Source organism: Nanorana parkeri, unplaced genomic scaffold, assembly GCF_000935625.1.
Source record: "Nanorana parkeri isolate BGI_ZX_2015 unplaced genomic scaffold, ASM93562v1 scaffold10, whole genome shotgun sequence".
NCBI classification, from domain to species: domain Eukaryota; kingdom Metazoa; phylum Chordata; class Amphibia; order Anura; family Dicroglossidae; genus Nanorana; species Nanorana parkeri.
In genome coordinates, this window is record NW_017306278.1 from 2,590,458 (window position 1) to 2,609,748 (window position 19,291).

At 46.2% G+C, this 19,291-nt stretch overlaps 1 protein-coding gene across 1 annotated transcript in view; it reads left to right on the plus strand.

Annotated features, from left to right (window-relative positions):
• The window catches only part of GALNT18 (polypeptide N-acetylgalactosaminyltransferase 18), a 253,660-nt gene extending 236,067 nt beyond the window's left edge, over positions 1–17,593 (plus strand). The window contains exons 10-11 of the mRNA XM_018555328.1: positions 5,012–5,176; positions 17,323–17,593. Of these exons, the coding sequence (XP_018410830.1) occupies positions 5,012–5,176; positions 17,323–17,469 (312 nt within the window). The 3' untranslated portion in view covers positions 17,470–17,593. The remainder of the gene's footprint in view (positions 1–5,011; positions 5,177–17,322) is intronic.
• Positions 17,594–19,291: the final 1,698 nt, after the last annotated feature.

The window sequence follows — 19,291 nt, forward strand, 5'->3', positions numbered from 1 at the left end:
CCCCCCCCCCCCCCCCATTGGGGAGATTCCCCTTCATTTTCTGTCCATAGACACAAGAGGAAGCGGGACAAAATCTCTCCAAAGTGAGGAAAATCGCTGCTCACTGGAACAACAATCCCCATTGTAAGATTTCCCCTATTTTGCTGAGCCGACTCAAAATTTGGGATTTTCTGAGGACGCTTAGTAAGCGGAGACACAAAGCATTGAAATCTGCCGATCGGCGGGGGGGGCCTGCAGCCTCAGCGAAAATGTACAGATCTTCCTTCTTGTCACAAAAGAGAAAACCTGGATAAAAGTATTAATTGGAGGGTTATTTGTCATCTATTGTTTGGCAGTATTTATATCTGCAGCTAACAAGATACTTTATAACAGATTCTTAATGGATTTTGTTTTTTTACACGAGCAGCCAATAATAATACTTAGTGACATACTAATCATACGGATATTAAAGATGATTCAGAGGTATTAGCACATTGTGTTCTGTTCTGTACAGAAAAGCACATTGCATCTCCCCCTGCCAAACAGCATCAACCCAGCGCCACAATGAAGAGCTATCTATCTTTAGTCATATATATTGTATATCCTTAAAGTGGAATTCCAGTCTTATCCTCTCTCTCTTTGCAAAGTGCCAAATACTTTAAGACCTCATTCACACAAGAAAAGGCCGGCACGTACAGCTCTGTGCTGCATGCACGGCCATATGGGGCAGCTCCCGGGAAGGACAGGTGCTGTGTGTGATTAGTACGCAGCCCCTGTCTTTCTCTATGGGAGTACGCGGCCATATGCCACCCTACACTCACCCCTCCTGCACGTCCGACCCTACGCTCACCCCAAGTGCAGGTACATGCGGGTGGTGTCCCGGGTCGGACGCAGACAGGATTAATCCCATCAGCGTACGAGTACGGACACCCACACGGACGTGCAGGACGGGTGAGTGTAGGGTGGCATATGGCCGCGTACTCCCATAGAGAAGGACAGGGCTGCGTACTAATCACACGCAGCACCTGTCCTTCCCGGGAGCTGCCCAATACGGCCGCACAAGCAGCACCGAGCTGTACATGCCGGCCTTTTCTCGTGTGAATGAAGCCTAAAGCAGAATTACAGTCAAATATTTAAAAAAATATAACATTGGGAAAATAAAATAAGCTTTTGCCGCAATACTCACCTTCAATCCAGAGCTGTTCTCCGCAGTACTCCTTTCTACCACAAGATGTCCTCAGCCTTTCAGGTTTAATGACAGCCAGCATCATACAGCTCGCCGCCTCTGAGCTCACGTGGTCATGTACCTACAGCCTGTGACCAGATAGTGAAGGGGAAGCGGCACAGTGATGAGTTATTTCTCTGTGTGTTACTTTGCTTTCTACTCCTGTCAGCATAAAAACTGATTGACTGCTTGTGCTGCGTCTCCTCCTCCCAGTCTGAGTTCTGCTGTGCAGGTACTGGAAGAGGCTGATACCAAGTCAAATTTAGGTACTTACACTGCATTCATTTAAGAACTGCATGATGTGTGCCTTTAATATCTGCCTGGTGGTCAGCTCTAATGGGCATATAGTGCCAATATGGGGTACATTGACGCAGTTAGAAGTGAGCTACAGAAGCAGGTCTGATCACTGACCCGCACTCAGGGCCGGATTTACTCTCTCTGCTGCCCAAAGGCCAGGTTCCTCAATGCGCCCCCCCTACCCGCCAAACCCCCCTCCCCCATGGAGAATGGCAGGCCTGCAGCCTGCAGACAAGTGATCTCGGTGACATCGCCGGGATCACTTGTACAAAAAAAGAGGCGGCTTCCCCGCTGTACATTTAGCTCTGCTTGTCCAAAGCAGGGCTAAATGTAGATCACAACTACCCGCCCGGTGCCCAGAACTGCATGTCCCGGGCATAGAGAGATTTGAATTCCACACCCCTGCTGCCCCTCTACTCCCTGATGCCCCGAGGTTGGCCTTGTGGGAAATCCGGCCATGCACGCATTATGCAAGAGAACTAAAACAATATCTGGGCTCAGTATTGGTCCTATTAAGGGACCGTAATATACAGGGGTACAGGTAATATACAGGGGTACAGGTACTCCTAGAATGAGATCCTAATAGGTTGGACTTGATGGACTAATGTCTTTATTCAACCTCAAATACTATGTAACTATGTAACCCTTCACTGCCCAAGAGTAAGACCAGGAACAAGTTTTGGCTGGAGTATCGACCTAAGGCCCCATTCACATGGGTTGGGTATGTCTGTCAGTTTTTCAGGTGGACCCGATCGGATGCCCAATGTATGTCTTTGGGTGTCCCTTTACACCCGGTTAGCCCTGGCTCCGGCAAGGTCTGGAAAAACAAACAAAACAGTGTCCCGTTTCAACGGACCTGATTGTACCGGATCAGGGGTAATCTGGTGCTGGATCAGGGGTAGTCTAATGTTAATGGACACGTGTCTCTTTACATCCGATCCCCATAGACCAACATGGTGTCCGGTCATTTAAGTTTTTTCCTCCATTGCAAGAGGGAGGAAAAACTGGATGGACATGAATGTTGCAGCGGTATCTGTATCTCTCCAATCAGGATCCCCAGATCCCCTCCTGATCAGCCCATATGAAAGAAAGGAAACAAATGCAGCAATTTTATATGTTGACTGTTCTCTCGGTGTCATAGAGAGGACACAATGCATGGTCTATGGTGAAATAAAGTTAGCTCCTTTGCTGAATTTAGGATAAAGGACGTCTTCCTTAGTAATTGTGCTTCAAGAACAACTTCTGGGGCCCATAGAGGTCCTAAAGAAGTGCAATGTTCTGCTGCAGCTACACGTATCTACCCATGTGTGATAAAGCATGATTTTGTGGTCATAAAGGGAATAGAGGGCTATGTGAAATCTCGGTCCTTATCGGAAATCAGCCGTACAGTTCTGTAAGTGTGACTTTTTCCCCTGAAGATCCTAGGGGGAAGATCTCCGGAAAGCTCACACAGAGTTTCCAGGAGAAGATGTCACTTAAACGAGGCCTTTCTGATCTCCTGTTGTTCGGAAGACCTCTCATTTAAGAGCGCGCAGAAGGAAAACATTAATCTTCAATCTCAGCTGGGAGCAGGTTAAGGTGCTGCATAAGCACTTTCATCAGATGTTTTATCTGTGCTGTATTTGCCTCGCGTTGAAACATACCACTCAGACAACAAAATTACACACAATATTTTGCATCGTGCTGCGAATGTTACAGAGAGAGCCATGTAAATTAGAAGCTGTAGGAAGGTTACGTTCCCCGTATGCTGTTCTTGCACGGCACCCTGACAGTGATGGAACGCTGTAATCATAGCCTGCTTCTACATGGGGCTTCTGTGCACATTTTGTAATAATACTCAGATCGTCTTTGCTGCGTATGAGAAAACGAAGACACTAATGAGACACTGTACCACCGTTACATAAAAATATTGAGTTACGGACACATTGGCCCTTCTCCGGCTGACGTATCTCTTCCTGCATCTAGAATGTCTGAGATTGGAACATGAGGAGCCTGAAGCCTGAACAACATTTGCTGTATTGGTGGTCACATCTTGGCAGCTCCAGGGGGTTCACAATATCACTTCTGGTCTGCGTCACATGTTAAAGGGAACGTATTGGAGTTGAAATGTGGTAGCGCCATTGCCGGATATATGTCAGGAGTTCCGACCTCACTGGCAGTTTTAGGTCAGTGACTCACCAAAGCCCTCTATGTGGCAGCACTTGGACCTTCACCACACTCACTATGGCTGTGGCAGGTGGGCAGAGGTGGGAACCCATGTACAGAGATCTCACTGCTTGAGTCACTAAGATATTTAAAGCTCATCCCCGGGCAAAGACAAAGTACCATTGTAGTGGGGCTAGCCACCTCACTGCAAGGGCTCAGAGATAATTTTTGCCTAGAGGCTGGAGTAAAGCAAATTTATTTACCCGATCCCCATTAGCGTCAGCCCTCTTGCCCCCCTGGACTCTAGCAATCTAAGGACCACTGACCAGGTTCCATAGACCTGCATTAGACATGAGGACACCAAGGAACAGTTCACCAGCCAGAGATGAGGGGGAGAGAGGCGCGTGCCGACAGTCGGGGAACCAATAATTTTTTGTTTCCCCCAGAGATGGGCTTTAAGGAGCCAGTGGGTCTGTTATAACTATTTGCAATATATACACCCCCTTTAATATATCAGACCTGATCATGGGCGTCAGTTAAATCTACTGTGATTGCGTGACGGTGGAGCGTTGTCGGGGGGATTTTCTACCGTGATCATCTGTTTCATGACAAAGCATGAAATCTTCCAAGGGTGTGAATACTATGATGGTTCTCAGGAGAGGAGGGCATGAATGGAATATTGTAATCTGTTTGAAGGTGCAGTTGCCCACTTTTAATAGGACGCATCACTTGGAGATAGTAGTAAGCTGATTGATAAGTGTGCACTGGGGGATCAGAACAGTAAAGCATACTCACTGTGTGGTACTACTAAACAGGAAAACCAATGTATAAATATGGTATATAAATCTAGATCTCCTTAAAGTAGTTCTGAAGTCCCAGCATATCCTGTCCTGCACATCCTGGGCAATCAGGAAGCCGGGTGGCGAGTAATGACCCACATCCCGGCTTCCTGAATGCCCGGGAAGCCGGCTCCATGCTGATTGCCCAGGAAGCCGGCTCCATGCTGATTGCCCGGGAAGCCGGCTCCATGCTGATTGCCCGGGAAGCCGGCTCCATACCAGCGGAAGCACCGGTATCGGCAAGTACCGAAAGCAAAATATTGGTACTCATGCTAGATCCCTAGAGCAAACCTATGAAAATTCAGTATAGAAATACATGTTTATTTTTTGTTTTTGACCATAGATACCCTTTAAATAAAAAGAATGCAGACGTATAGCCACCTGTTGGCGACACCTGGTAGTACATCACTACACTAATCTAGAATGCCTTAAGACCCAATGATTTCCTTTGAAAATAGAAAACAAATGTGAAAACTGTATTTTTAAAAAAAACTTGATTGATCTAATGGGGTTTTTCTTTTTTCAGAATGTTTACTACACCAGCATGCAACAGATACATGTGGGGGTGCTGAGCCCGACCATTGACGATGACGACAATCGCTGTTTGGTGGATGTCAACAGCCGCCCGCGACTGATCGAATGCAACTACGCCAAAGCAAAGAGGATGAAACTCTACTGGCATTTTATTCAGGTACAATGCAGGTTAACCCCAGCTCGCCGTTGTGTAGAAGGGTTTGTACCCTCCAGACAGACTGTCACTTTCTTTAGATAGCAGCCACAGCTCCAGTAGAAATGTCTGTTCCCTGTCAGCCATGCTGCAGATAAGGACCTTTGGTCTCTGAAATGGTGGTCTCACTGGAGAGGTCCAACCCCCCCCCCACCCTGGTGAGTCATACCTAGAGCTCTGCAATTAGTAAATGTTGTGCTTCCTGCTGAATATTGAGCTCTAGTAAGACACCATTGCTTCCAGATGTCATGATGTTAGGGTCCTCTTGTGCTAACCTGGATGAGGATGGGCCACTAACCAGTCTGCCAGTTCAAAGGAGACATGGGTACAGGACTGGCAGTCAGGGGGATAATGGATATTTTTGCTTCAAAATCCCAATTAAAATATTGATATACAACCAGTCGGTCCACTCACTTACTTGAGTCCAGGGTATCAAGGAGCCACTACCTGCAAGATGTGTCTTTATGGTGCCTTGGACTCACAGAAGAATACTGCAGAAAGCTGCACCACATCATTACTTGGTACCACTATAAGAAGCATTCAAGAGCCTACTGCCACATAAGGAGGACCCATGACGGCACTTAACAGTACTGAAGACTGCAGATATAAATGTATGTATACAGATTAAACATTTTTTTAAAGGTAGGGGAGGTGCTCTGAGGGACAGGGTGACAGCAGAAGTTGGCCTTAAGAAGCTTCCAATCCCCAAATGGACCCCCAGCAGTTTTCTGCCATCCAACCCTTGGCCCAATTCATCTAAGGGCCCACCGGGTCCATTGCATTGTGATCTGTTGCAATCTGTTTTTCAACGGATGCGAACGGAAGGGCACCAAAAACGAAATGGGTGGGAATGAGGCTAGTTCACACTGCTCCGTTCTGTTGCATTAGGTTATGTTTAAAAAAAAAAAAAGGTTATGTCTTCCCCCTCTATATTCTTTCTCCAATATAGACTGCTGTTCAAACTGTTCGTTTGGAGACTATATTGAGCGGTGCCGACACGTAGTGGGCTGCTTTAACAGATTTGCATAGGTCTGTTTTGACAGAGTAGGTGTTTGCCCCTTATACCATGACTCCTTTACACCCTTTAGGTGCCTTAGATTTATGTGCTATTTTGTCTAACCTAAGGCGCCATGTATAAATGTCTTCAGATGTCAATGCCAGACCACAGATGTTTTATTCTCTTCTTCTCATCTGCCGATGTCTTGTTTTTTACGCATTGTGTTTTGATACGGATGGTTTGAATTCTGTTAAAAATGCTAATAAAAACGAATTCGACACTAAAAAATCGGAATCGGAAAAAGAAAAATCGGACGGTACACTTGCAAGTGAACGGATCTTCAGTTGACTTGCGATTTCCTTCCAATTTTGGTGTGAATGGGCCCTTAATCATCCTGGCCAATACCTGCAGCAGTACGTTAACACAGACGGTCCTTATTTCGGACACATTGTCACCACGTACACAGAAATAACTTAGAAGGGACAGTAATGCATTTGGGTCATCGTTGTAGCCTCTATGTGGCATTTCTCGGCTTGTCACAACCAAAAAAAGAGATTTAGCGATTTCTGAAAATAGAAGCAGACAAATTTCTCTTGGCCCCATCAAACAAATAGATTCAGGATTGTTATCAAATGTTGTTTGACTCGGAGATATTGAATGTGACAAATTGCCGTATCGCGGTGTCCTCCGTCGCGGGTTCATTACAAAACACAGATGCTGACAGCAGAGACGGGATGAGAGATCTTTGCGTTCGCGGGAGGTCAGCGCAGGACCGGCTCTCAGAGCCAGAGCGGCCAGAGAAAATTGTATTTTTATTCTCAGGGTGATGAAGAAGAAAAAAAAAGAAAAAACAACAGGATTCATTTTCATCCTCAAATGCACAAACCACTCTGTGCCGGTTATCTCTCGTCATTTTCCTCTCCGACAGAGTCATTTGGCTCTTACAAGCCGAGGTTTCCAGACAGAGAATACAGATGTACAATTTGGAACGTCGCAGCAGGGAAGGGAAAAGTATCCGGTTAGACGATTTGTGCCACTTAGTGCATAACAGGAACAACAATGCAATAACCCCACACTTGCCGTAGTACATTAGTGTACTAGACTCTCCCCGGGATAATGGATCGTCAGAGGACCAGTAAATGAATAAATAAGATACTTTATGGAAATAAACGGTTATTACCAGTCACACATTTGTGATTTTTCCCTTCCTTGTACAGAAAATGGATATTTCACATTATAGTTAAAGAACTCCCCTCTGGTCTGTTTACACACTTTGTTTTCAGCCTCACAAACTCCGACAGTTAATTATAACAAACAGCATTGCAAAATACATGTATTATACTTTCCATTAACATGGTCTGATGAATAGAAACTGTTTACAGATTTATTGGCGCCCCTAGGATCTTCAGCAGCTGACATTGCCAGATGTGTCAGGTCCCTGCCATTCCCCAATGCCCACCTTACAGTCTATTAGGGAATATGGGAGGCTACAGATGGTTGGAAGAGCTTACCATCTATTATAGTATAAGGAAGGATACAGAAGGTAGAAGAGCATACCAGGGATGTGTGGTCCCCAATCTATTAGAGCATAAGGGAGGAAACAGATGGTAGAGGAGCTTACAGTCTATAGGTTGGTGGAAAAGCTTACAATCTATTAGGTTGTAAGGGAGGATACAGAAGGGAGTAGTGCTCATCAGGGATGTATGTTCTGGGGAGGAAGGTGATGCAGAGACTCAACTGCCATTAAGGAAGAAAAAGTTGTCAGTTTAAAGTCCTAAGCTGACAGCTTTTTCTCCATTTAGACAAATCTCCTCGTTGTGTAACCTGTCATGGATGGAGTGCCACATGTTAATTACAGGTGGCGCTTCATCTGGCTTTTGACAGGTATGTTAGGTTACACAGCAGCGGGCTTCCCAGTTGCTGTGGGTAACCTATCACAGTGAGGTCAGAGCTACAACAGCCTCTGACTTGGGAGTCAGAGGCTTGAGCTCTGTGAATTGTTTGGACCAATGGCAAAGCACCATTGGTCGAAGCCGTCCAATTAAAAAAAAAAAAACACTGATAGAATCCATCTACATGCTTCATCAGTGATGAGCAAGTGAGGGACAGGGAGGCTCCTCCCTACCTCCTCCACACATAGCTCGCTAACCAGTCCTGGGGCGGGGTGGAGGCAGGCCAGGGGTTGCCTCCCCTGCCACTGACCTCACCACACGTCCCTGGAGATAACAATCGATTAGGCATAAGGGGTACAGAATAGGTTTGCAGTCTATTATCGTATAAAGAAGGATACAGAAGGTAGAAGAGCTTACAATCTATGAGGGTATAAGGGAGGATACAGAAGGTAGAAGAGCTTACAACCCATTAGGATATAAGGGGGGATACAGAATGTGGAAGAGCTTACAATTTATTAGGATATGAGGGAGGATACAGAAGGTAGAAGAGCTTACAATCTATTAGGATATGAGGGAGGATACAGAAGGTAGAAGAGCTTACAATCTATTAGGATATGAGGGAGGATACAGAAGGTAGAAGAGCTTACAACCCATTAGGGTATGAGGGAGGATACAGAATGTGGAAGAGCTTACAATCTATTAGGGTATAAGGGAGGATACAGGAGGTAGAAGAGCTTACCATCTATTAGGATATAAGGATACAGAATGTGGAAGAGCTTACACTCTATTAGGATATAAGGGAGGATGCAGATGGTAGAAGAGCTTACAATCTATTAGGATATAAGGGGGATACAGAATGTGGAAGAGCTTACAAAATATTAGAACATTGCTGAGGATACAGAATGTGGAAGAGCTTACACTCTATTAGGATATAAGGGAGGATGCAGATGGTAGAAGAGCTTACAATCTATTAGGATATAAGGGAGGATACAGGAGGTAAAAGAGCGTACATTCTATTAGGACATTGGGGAGGATACAGAAGGTGGAAGAGCTGACAGTCTAGTGAGGGGATACAGTCTTTTAGGGAGGGGTGCAGGAAGCAGCATTGTATACATCCATTAGCACTTGTTGGGTGATTTCTAATATCTTATAGCTACATAAAGTAAAATAATTCTCCTGTAGGCGCAGCACGGCTCTCAGATCTGTTTCCATAGTACAAATCATTATTTGCAGATGACATTTCCTGGTGTGGTGCGATAGTGCACATTTCATAACCCCGGTGACGTATGATTGATAGTACACACAGGAAATAATTAAAGACTTGAAGACTTGGTAGCTTCAGAATTCATTTTAAAAACAAACACAATGTGGAGCACAATCTTGTCTCGGAGTGGATGGCGAGCTGTAAACTCTAATGTGTGTAATCAAGCCTTGCCGGATTAATTGGCGTCTGATTCTGTCATTCTCATTTGGCGAGAGACGGGGGAGATACAAGGGTATTACACAAATCAATCCTCGTATCCCTCAAATAACCAGACAATATAGCTGAGCTGCTGTGTATGATAAATGCCATTTGCTGCTGAGGTCCACACATCACATCACCCACGTGTATTCCCTTTTTTCAAACACATGCCTAAACCATGTAGGGACCATTTTGAAAGGCAATGAAAATGCAAACAGTCTGAAACATTGCGAGCATTTTAATGAATTCTAAAAACACAAAGGGGGCGGATTATAAATCTTCCGCCCTCAGCTCCATCTGGTTGCAGGAATGCCTTCTGAATCGCATTGCCCAGCGTATGACTGGGTGGAAAAATGTGTAAATCAGCCCCAAAGTGTGCAGCTATCCTACACTGGATGTAAACCAGGTTCAAACAGTATAAGCACTTAATTAAAAGCAAATATGCGATGCCATTTGTACAGGACCATGCCAACCCCGCCCCCCCTCCTCACACACACACACATCCACCCCCCAATAACAGAACCCCAATGTATGGTACACACATGTACACTTCCTTGCCCCCCACTGTACAATGCTGGTGCCTATGCAGCCAATGCTGGTGCCTATGCAGCCAATGCCAAGCCCAAGAGTGGAAGAGATATGACATGACATCCTGTCTCAGTGACCACTATCATCAGGCCAGGAAGTAAGGAGAAATCATTGCAATGTGGTCATAGGCAACGATTAACAAGGTTCTAACCCTTCCCCCACCCCAAAATAAAAAAATCCACTCTAATCCTAAAGATGTAACTTTGCACCCTCACCTGCTCATAAATTTGTGTATATTTTTACCACTGGGGTTTAAGATCTTACTAACTATGCTGTTCCATTTTGAATGGCCTTCCAATGTGTATTGTAGTACAATCAAGGAGGAAATGTAATAGGTGATAGTCACACATGTGAATGGGCCAATTGCTTAAGTCTCCGTGAGGCTCTGTACAATACAATGACAGCCGCCATTGCCTGCAGGCGTTCATGGCTGCTTGCAAATAATCACATATGCTGCAATCACCTGCGGACAGTTGCTGCACTGCAAACAGTCTGCATCCAAGTGCGATCGTCTGCAAAGAAATTGCAGCAATTGCAATCAGTGGTGTCACAAGGGGGTTGCGGCCCGCACCGTGTCACTCTATCAGAGGGGGTTAAAGATGGACACCGGTGTGCCGGTATCCATTTTTTACTTCTACTTTGACGGAAGCCACCCGTTGACACCTGTTGCACCCACTTCTTATGTTATGGAGCAGCGGTTCCGAGTGCGATGGGTACACCATCAGAGGGGGTTAAAGATGGACACCGGTGTGCCGGTATCCATTTTTTACTTCTACTTTGACGGAAGCCACCCGTTGACACCTGTTGCACCCACTTCTTATGTTATGGAGCAGCGGTTCCGAGTGCGATGGGTACACCATCAGAGGGGGTGACACCAAAATGACTGACAGTCATTTTCATGTAACCCCCTCTGAAAAATCAGGCACTCGGTTGTGGACCGAGAGCCTGACAGCTGCACAAGAGAGGAAGTGACCCAGCGGCATACCTCATCCCACTGGATGAATGTCTCCCCCTCTCCTTGCACGCGTCTATCACCAAGATGGCCACCAGGAGGAAATTGCACGTGATGTCATTACACCTGGCCTGGCGACGCCCCTGATTGCAATTACATGCGGTTGCTGGCGGCTGTCATTGTATTGTCCATCGCCTCCCGCCCGCAGCTGATCGCATGAGCTAGAGGAATTCCTATGTGAGATTCATGCAATCAGCCCATTCACAAACACGAATGGGACCTCAATGTACAATGAACATCAACTTCAATAAGACAGTCATAGCGAGATTTGTCCAGTTGCATGAAGCAAAATCTTCTGGGGGGGGGGGAGCTCATAATGAGCTCACACTTATTATGAACAGTTCCCCTAAATACTGCAGAACTTTGCTGCCAGTGTCTGCATTCACTTTAGTGTCTTTTATACTCGTAAATCAAAGGAAGTCGTAAAAATTATTTTCATAATCATTTCACATTGTATTCTACAAATTAATACCAGGCATCAATTGACCTTTCCGGGCTCTTGTATTTGGATGAATGTCCGGTCATTGGATACTATCCACTCATTATCAGCGCACATCTACCTATCTCAGCAGCCTGCTAGATCTCCGAGAATCTCGACATGTCGGTTTTAATTAGAGAACATTCCACACAGAGGTCCTGACTACTTCCCAGCATGCACTGCAAGCTTCATGTTAAATGATCAAACATCATTTCTTTCATGAAAGAGACATATCGGAACACTTTGTATCTCGGAGAATTGCAGCGGTCAGGGGGCACAGGTGAAATGTAGTGGGCAGTATGTGCAGGTGAGGAGTCGGCATTATTCCGCCACATCCCAGAGCCTTTACTATGTTACAGCCGCATACTTTGCTTTTCTCATTTCCAGAGCTGGTAATAAAGTTACTTCTTGCTGGAGATTGTTAAAGATGAACCAGCAGATATAAAAGATACAAACTGATACAGTTCTGTACGTAGCAATACCGTATTACATGTATTAGTAATCTGACTTTAAAGGAGAACTATGGGGTTAAGGCTTTTCCCCATAGTTCTCCTTAGGGTAAGGGGAGGACACAAACTAGCGTCCTCCCGTCACCCTAAGCTCACTGAGACTCCGCAGCTGAAGCGAAACCCCACAATTATGTCTGGATCTGCCCAGCTGTGTGAGTGACAGCTGGCTCTGCCTATCTAGAGGCAGAGCCAGCTGTACCCGCCCCCTCCCACGTCCGATTCGCCAGTCAGTGCTGAAGGATTGGAGCGGGGAGGGGGGAATCCAGCCCCTCCCCTGTCACGGCAGAGAGCTGTGACAGGATCGAGAAGTGAGTGAACGCCGGTATGTGTTCGCTCACTTCCCGATCTACTGAGCCGACCTGTGACAGTCTCATTGCCACAGGTCGGCTAGAACTATGAGGTGAGTGAAAAGCACCCCCCTCATAGTTCTCCTTTAATCAGCCCTGTACAGCAGAGCTCAGAGGGAGAAGCAGACAATCAATTAAGCTGCAATGCTCATGTGTTAACAAGGAGCATGCCAATAGGAGGAGAGAGCAAGGATAGATGAGCTCATCAGTTTGCTACTTTGTATTTCACTGTCCAGTCAGAGGCTGGGGGATGTTCAAGACAAGTTTTACTGAGCTGCAGCAGAGAAAAATCAAGTCTCCTGCCCTGCCAGACAGGGTTGTGCTGGATAATCTGAAGACTGGATGGACCAGAGTCATCACTAGGGTTGGAGTCACCCATTGCAGTAGCTCATGGTGTCAACCCCCGCCCCCCCCCATCCCCGTAAGAAAACAATAGAATGTCTCCCCTTCCCTCCCATACAGGAGATCGAGCACAGAATTGTGCTCGATCTCCTGTGCAGCCCGGCGTGTGACAGCTGAACAGGAAGCGCTGCGAGTACACTGATCACACAAAGCAGACTGGAGAACAGACATTCTCTCCAGTATGCTCCCCGCTCTCCATCCTGAATTTATTTGCTGTGCCGATAAAATAGGCCCCTGTCTCCCCGGGCTCTGGGAGCGGACCGGGACCTGGTGGTGCACGGCTGTCACCGAGGCCCCCGACTTTTTAGAGGGGGGTGACACCAAAATGACTGTCATTTTGGTGTCACCCCTCCAATGGTATTACCCGGGTAACCCCTTGTGACGCCACTGCACTCAAGAAGATTTTTTCCCCCTAAAATCAGCAATTAAAAACCATCCCCCCCTCCAAGAATACAAAAAACGTCAATATAAAAATGTACAGCGTGACCCTGATGCGATTGGAATCACTGGCAGTGCACTTCAAGGTGGAATCAGCTGCTGCGCTCATCGGCACGTCTGTAGATTCCACAAATATCTATATATAAACGGCATCTTCAGAGGAGATTCATTCCTCTTCTATTTATTATCACGTTGCTCTTTATACCTGAAACCCGTCCACTTTTCACTTCACTTCCCCTCCATGAAGCCCTTGTTCTGGCTTCATGCTGATTTTCTTCCAGGCAGGAAATGCAATTATGTGCAATGCGCAGCCATTAATTAGTGACCTTCCTGTGTTTACATTACAATCAGCTCATTAAGCAGCGGGCTGCGGGGCTTCCACACAAATTGAATTTACATTGTGAGAGGGGGAAAGGTGGCTAGGTGTGGACTCCTCATGAGTCATGTTTGGGCTGGTGCTCGTACAGTTGTTGGAGGGACTACAAGTCCTAAGTCACCCAGCAGCTGGTACAGCTCATGTTAGACAAAATGTATAAAAGCATTTTAGGCCAATTACGTTTTGAGATACTTTTTAAAGTCAAAGGATTGTTCAATGTAGCCGGTGTAATGATGTGAAATCCGTCACTATATTGCATTATTACACACCAGCTGAAAGCTAAAAACCAGCCTTAAGTGGGAGTGTCTTCCCTGATGGGTGGGGAGAGGAGAAGGTACTTAAAGTGCATGTAAACCCAAAAATCTGTTTTTCTGCAGGTTTGACATCCATGTCTTGTTGTATACAGTTTCCTTAAGAAGCAGGTTTGATAATCTGTTGCAAAGTTTCTTACCTGGAGATCCCGTCAGTAACCGCACTCCCTCACCACCTCCTTACAGCAGGAGACCGTTCTGGGCAATCTTCTGCATCGGAGCCTAGCGTATAGATGACATCACTCCCCCCACCATGACAATGTTCAGGCCTGGCCATGGGGGGAAAATGGTGGAAGTCACATGCTCCCCTGTACCCACTGTGTTGGAGCAACATAGTGGGAAAGTGGCAAGGGAGCACATAGGTAAATATACACTACCTGTCTCAATGGGCAAAGTGACAGTCTCTAATTGACTTTACAGGATGGACCATGCTGAGGGTGGGGTCACCAGTGTGGTAATGCTTACCTGTAGTCCAAAGAGCGGATTCAAGTTGTGACAACAGCACGAAGTCTGCTGTCGTCATATATATGTGTGTATGTATATATATATATAACTAGTCCCGGGGCCAGGTGTTGCCAATGTTCAATCTAGGAGTATCAGGTGGCTGAGAGATAATGATTATCTTACGATAATGGTATGCGTTCCCGTTTTCGTCTGATAATCGCAAGGTTGATGGGCAGTGTACCGCCGCAAGTACTGTACAATCGTACGACTTTTGATTTTCAAGCAGGTTTGAAAACTTTACTCGATCGTGCGATTTTCGCAAGGTTAGTGGCGTTTCCGTACGTCAAAAATCGTACGATCTACACTGCTCATGCGCAAACGAAAATACATGCAGTCGATTACCGCAATTCGTCCAGGTGCTTTTCTTTAATTACGGCTAATTGAACCTAATTGCGGCTAATTGAACCGAATCTGGGTAGGATGGGGCCGCCGTACAACAATCGTACACCGGTTGTTTCGTCCGATAATCGTAAGGTGTACGGCCACCTTTAGGAGTCTGGAGTTGTGAGAGTTGTGTGTGTGCAGGAGGCACACAACCACGAGCAGACTCAGGTGCGTGCTGGATGCATGTGGAACAGCCAGGGGAGGCTGAGAGAGGTCAGGAAGGTCTGTGACCCTAGGGACCTGTTGGATACACTGCTGAAAGAGCAGCGTGAGTGCTCACGAGGGGTGAGCAGTGAGAGTATCACACAGAGGTGTGCTGAGAGACTTAGAGCTGAGGAAAGTTACCGAGGACTGTACTGTACACCGCCACGGTGGTGGTTTTTAATTTTTTAATCTGCGTACATTACCGCCGTCACCCTTCAACTGTCTCCTGTACGTTGGGACCAACCTTCATTTATGGGAAAAAGAATGTCTATTGTACACGACACAAGTGGAAAAGCTGAAGGATGTTTATTTCCACCAGTGAAGTGGAACATTAATATCCATCTATTGCAGTAAAACGTTCTGGATGCAGATCGATGGCGTGATATGATAATGTAACTCAGATTACAGTTATTATACAATCAGCTGAATGCCGAGCTTCTAATGCGTTTCATTCCTCAACAGTTTTCGCCGTTGATGTTAAAATTTGTCAAATTAAAAGCAAAACAAATCGTTTGCCTCGGCTCATTGCGCACTTTGCAGATTTAGGATAATTTATGGATTTAATATGGACATTTACGGCCAGCCTCGCGCTGGATACAATGGATTTGTGGCATTAATAATAAATGAGACATATGGAAACGTAATCCGAGATATCCTTCAGCGTCCGGACTCATTCTCATCATTTTGTTATAATGTGGCGAGATGTGAGGGATGATGGCGCTCTGTGTGTGGTGTATATTATCTACTTATAGACCAGAAGGGGAGATAAAAGCAAAATAACATCCCAAGTTTTGTTGCTTAAAATTGTTACTATGGTTTTCTTGCCGTCTGACTATTTTAAAAGGTAAACACGCAGATTAAATACACAGAAAGGAAGCTGCTTTACCTGCCAATGGATTTGTATTATTGGGGTTCTAAAATTTGCAGAGTACAGACTCCATAGCATTTCACACTTCTGCCTGTGTCCCCTGCAGCCCACTGTGGTTCCTTCTTCCAATCCCCAACTTACTACAGAACACGCCAGTGATATTGGGGTCAGAGAGTGAAATGTCAGCACATGGTGGGGGGGGAACAAATGCATCCAGAGCTCCTGTAAGTGTTCAATTCCAAAGAGACTGAGGGGGGTCGTAGCACTGGAGTGGAAGAGGAGGTAGGATGACACCCGGAGCGAGTACCGGTTGACACCCCGCTTTGACGTCATCGTGCACTCCTGTGATGATGTCACGCTGTGCACCGCTGTTACCTGCCGGCAGCCATCTTATGATGGACCCCCAGCAGAGAGAGGAGGGGACGTTCACAACCAGTGAAATAGGGGTCAGAGAGTGAAATGTCAGCACATGGTGGGGGGGGGAACAAATGCATCCAGAGCTCCTGTAAGTGTTCAATTCCAAAGAGACTGAGGGGGGTCGTAGCACTGGAGTGGAAGAGGAGGTAGGATGACACCCGGAGCGAGTACCGGTTGACACCCCGCTTTGACGTCATCGTGCACTCCTGTGATGATGTCACGCTGTGCACCGCTGTTACCTGCCGGCAGCCATCTTATGATGGACCCCCAGCAGAGAGAGGAGGGGACGTTCACCCGGCGGGATAAGGTATGCTGCTGGGTCCCCTCCTCTCTCTCTCGAGCAACGGCGGTCCATGATCAAGTGCACGTCTTTTCAGAGGGGGCGACACCAAAATGATTGTCAGTCATTTTGGTGTCACCCCCTCCGATGGAGTCACCCGGGTGAGTGCTGTACACCCCCCTTGTGACCCCGCTGGGTAGGACCCATAGGCCATCGGGGGAGAGTATAAGACCACTTCCTTTGCATAGCTTTGGATTGTCCCTCGGTATCCTCACGTCTAATTCAAGTCAATGGACCCTTGACCTGCATTAGGCATGATGACATCAGCGGTCCATTGACCACTGGAGCCTAGGGGAGAAGAGGCTGTGGGGACCAGTCTAGCAGCCCAGAGGGACTGGGGATCAGATGACTGCTTTTTTTTTTTTTGAGCCCCCCCTAGACAAAACGAGCACATAACCCTTGTAGTGCGTGGGGGGGGGTAGCAAGGGTAACTTTTTTTAGTTTCCCCGGAGCTCTTCTTAAAACCAGAGACATTAACATTTCCAGAAAGAAGTCTCTGAAAACCTTGCAGGGTTTGGTTGGCAAGCATGCACTGGCAGATGAATTCCCCCGCACTCATTTTGTTTTTCTCTTTGTTCCAGGGAGGAGCGATACAAAACAAGAAGTCTAAGCGTTGTCTGGAACTTCAAGAAAACAGCGACAATGAGTTCGGTTATCAGCTGGTGCTTCAGAAATGCAGCGGACAGAAATGGAGCATAACAAACTTTCACAAGAACATAGTGACATAGCGGAGCACGCCAAGGCCTGTCCAATCGCTCCTCCTCTCCAGCAGGGGGCGCTGTACAGCACAGCTCAGCACAGACCAGGTTCTCTTTACACTACTTGATTCCTTTGCTACCGTGTAGCAAAAAAAACAAAAAACATCAGACCTTTGCCTGCTGTACTTTTCTTTTTTTTTTTCTAGAGGCGAGCGTGTGGACCGGTTCAGGGGCTTTAGAGTTTTTATTTCCGAATATTTTCATGTTGTTTTTAGATGGGTTTGAATGGTGGGGGTGATGGTGGAATATACTGAGATATTTTGCAACTTTACAGGTGTAAATAAGTAACAAAATTGAAGATATTTATATCTGACAATAAATTTTATGGATTTAAAACTCAGAGTGTTCCTTTTATTTTAATGTCAGAATTAATAATTGCATTTTAAATTGCATACATGAAACACAGTCTGCTTGCTCCAGGCTTCAGATTCCCCCTCCTCACTTTTGTCAGTCATCTCCCTGTTTGCTGTATAGGAAACCCAGAGGGTAAACAGGACAAATTACATAACACATGTTTAGCTACCTGCTAGGATTAAAACTAATAAGTAAATCCAAAAACAAAATCTAACCGTATGCCCTTGAAAGAGATCTCCCAGTAGAACGCAATGCCGTATACACATTAGACGGGGGTCACCTAGCTAGTTACCATGGAGGAGTCTCGATCGTTATCAGAATTAACCAGACAAATCGCTCCACCAACTAACATGCCATGCACCACCACCCACAGAATCAAGAAAGCTATCAACCTGTCAATGCTTTTCGTGTCCAGGCCGCGTGAGGTTTCCCATGTTGATGCAGGAGACTCCTCCATGCTAACTAGGTACGTGATCCCCAGCTAATATGTAAATGGTTTTGCATCCTGCAGGGAGATCTCTTTCAAAGGCATACGGTTAGATTGATTTTTGGGTTGACCCTTTTTGCTGTCCTGGTTATAAAGCAGGAGAATAATTCCCAAACGCACCCACAGAAGCCCCTTTGTGATCTCTGAAAAACATGGGGAGGGATTTACTAAGACTGGAGCAGCTGAAGATGGAAGCCGATTGGTTACTAGGCACAGCCAATCCAGATTCTCCAGTTTTAGCAAATTCATTAGGTTCAAAATAAGTACCCACCAATGGATCTTAGCTGGCACTGTCTGGGTGGAGTAACCTTCTACCGGTCATTATCTGTATAATTCCGGGCCTGTGGCGATGTCTCTGACCAAGTAGAGACAGTAGCGTGGGACACAGTTTTTTCCGGTTAGTCCACTGAGCGCCAATGCTCAGGGGAGGGAAAGGGGGGGATGTTGTGGGTGCCACTGACCACCAATGCTTGGGACAGAAGGAGGGGGATATTTTAGTGGCCTTCAATGCTTGGAGCAGGAGAGAAAGGGAAAATGTAATACCGCTGACCACCAAGGCTTGGGCTAGGGGGATATTTAGTGCCACTGACCACCACAGCTTGGGGCAGGAGGGGCTGAAGGTATTTGTGTACTGAGAGTTTAATTATCCTTTGTCCTGAGTTTTATGTGCATTTATTTAACCATGCACCCTTAATCCTCTCATCACTAACCCCAACCATTTTTTATGTTCAGAAATCTATGTAAAATGGTTACCCCAAGCAAGTAACCTGGGGTTACTGTTTTTACATACAATTCCGAGCCTGTCTAATGCTAGAAGTAAACACCAAGGGGCTGAGGATGTTCCAGATAGTGAGTTGGTGGAGGATCTGTGAAAATCCTATCGCCGATTCTCCACTGTATTGTGTTATTCTGCTCTGAGCACTTCCGGGTTCATAGCTGTCAGACAGGAAA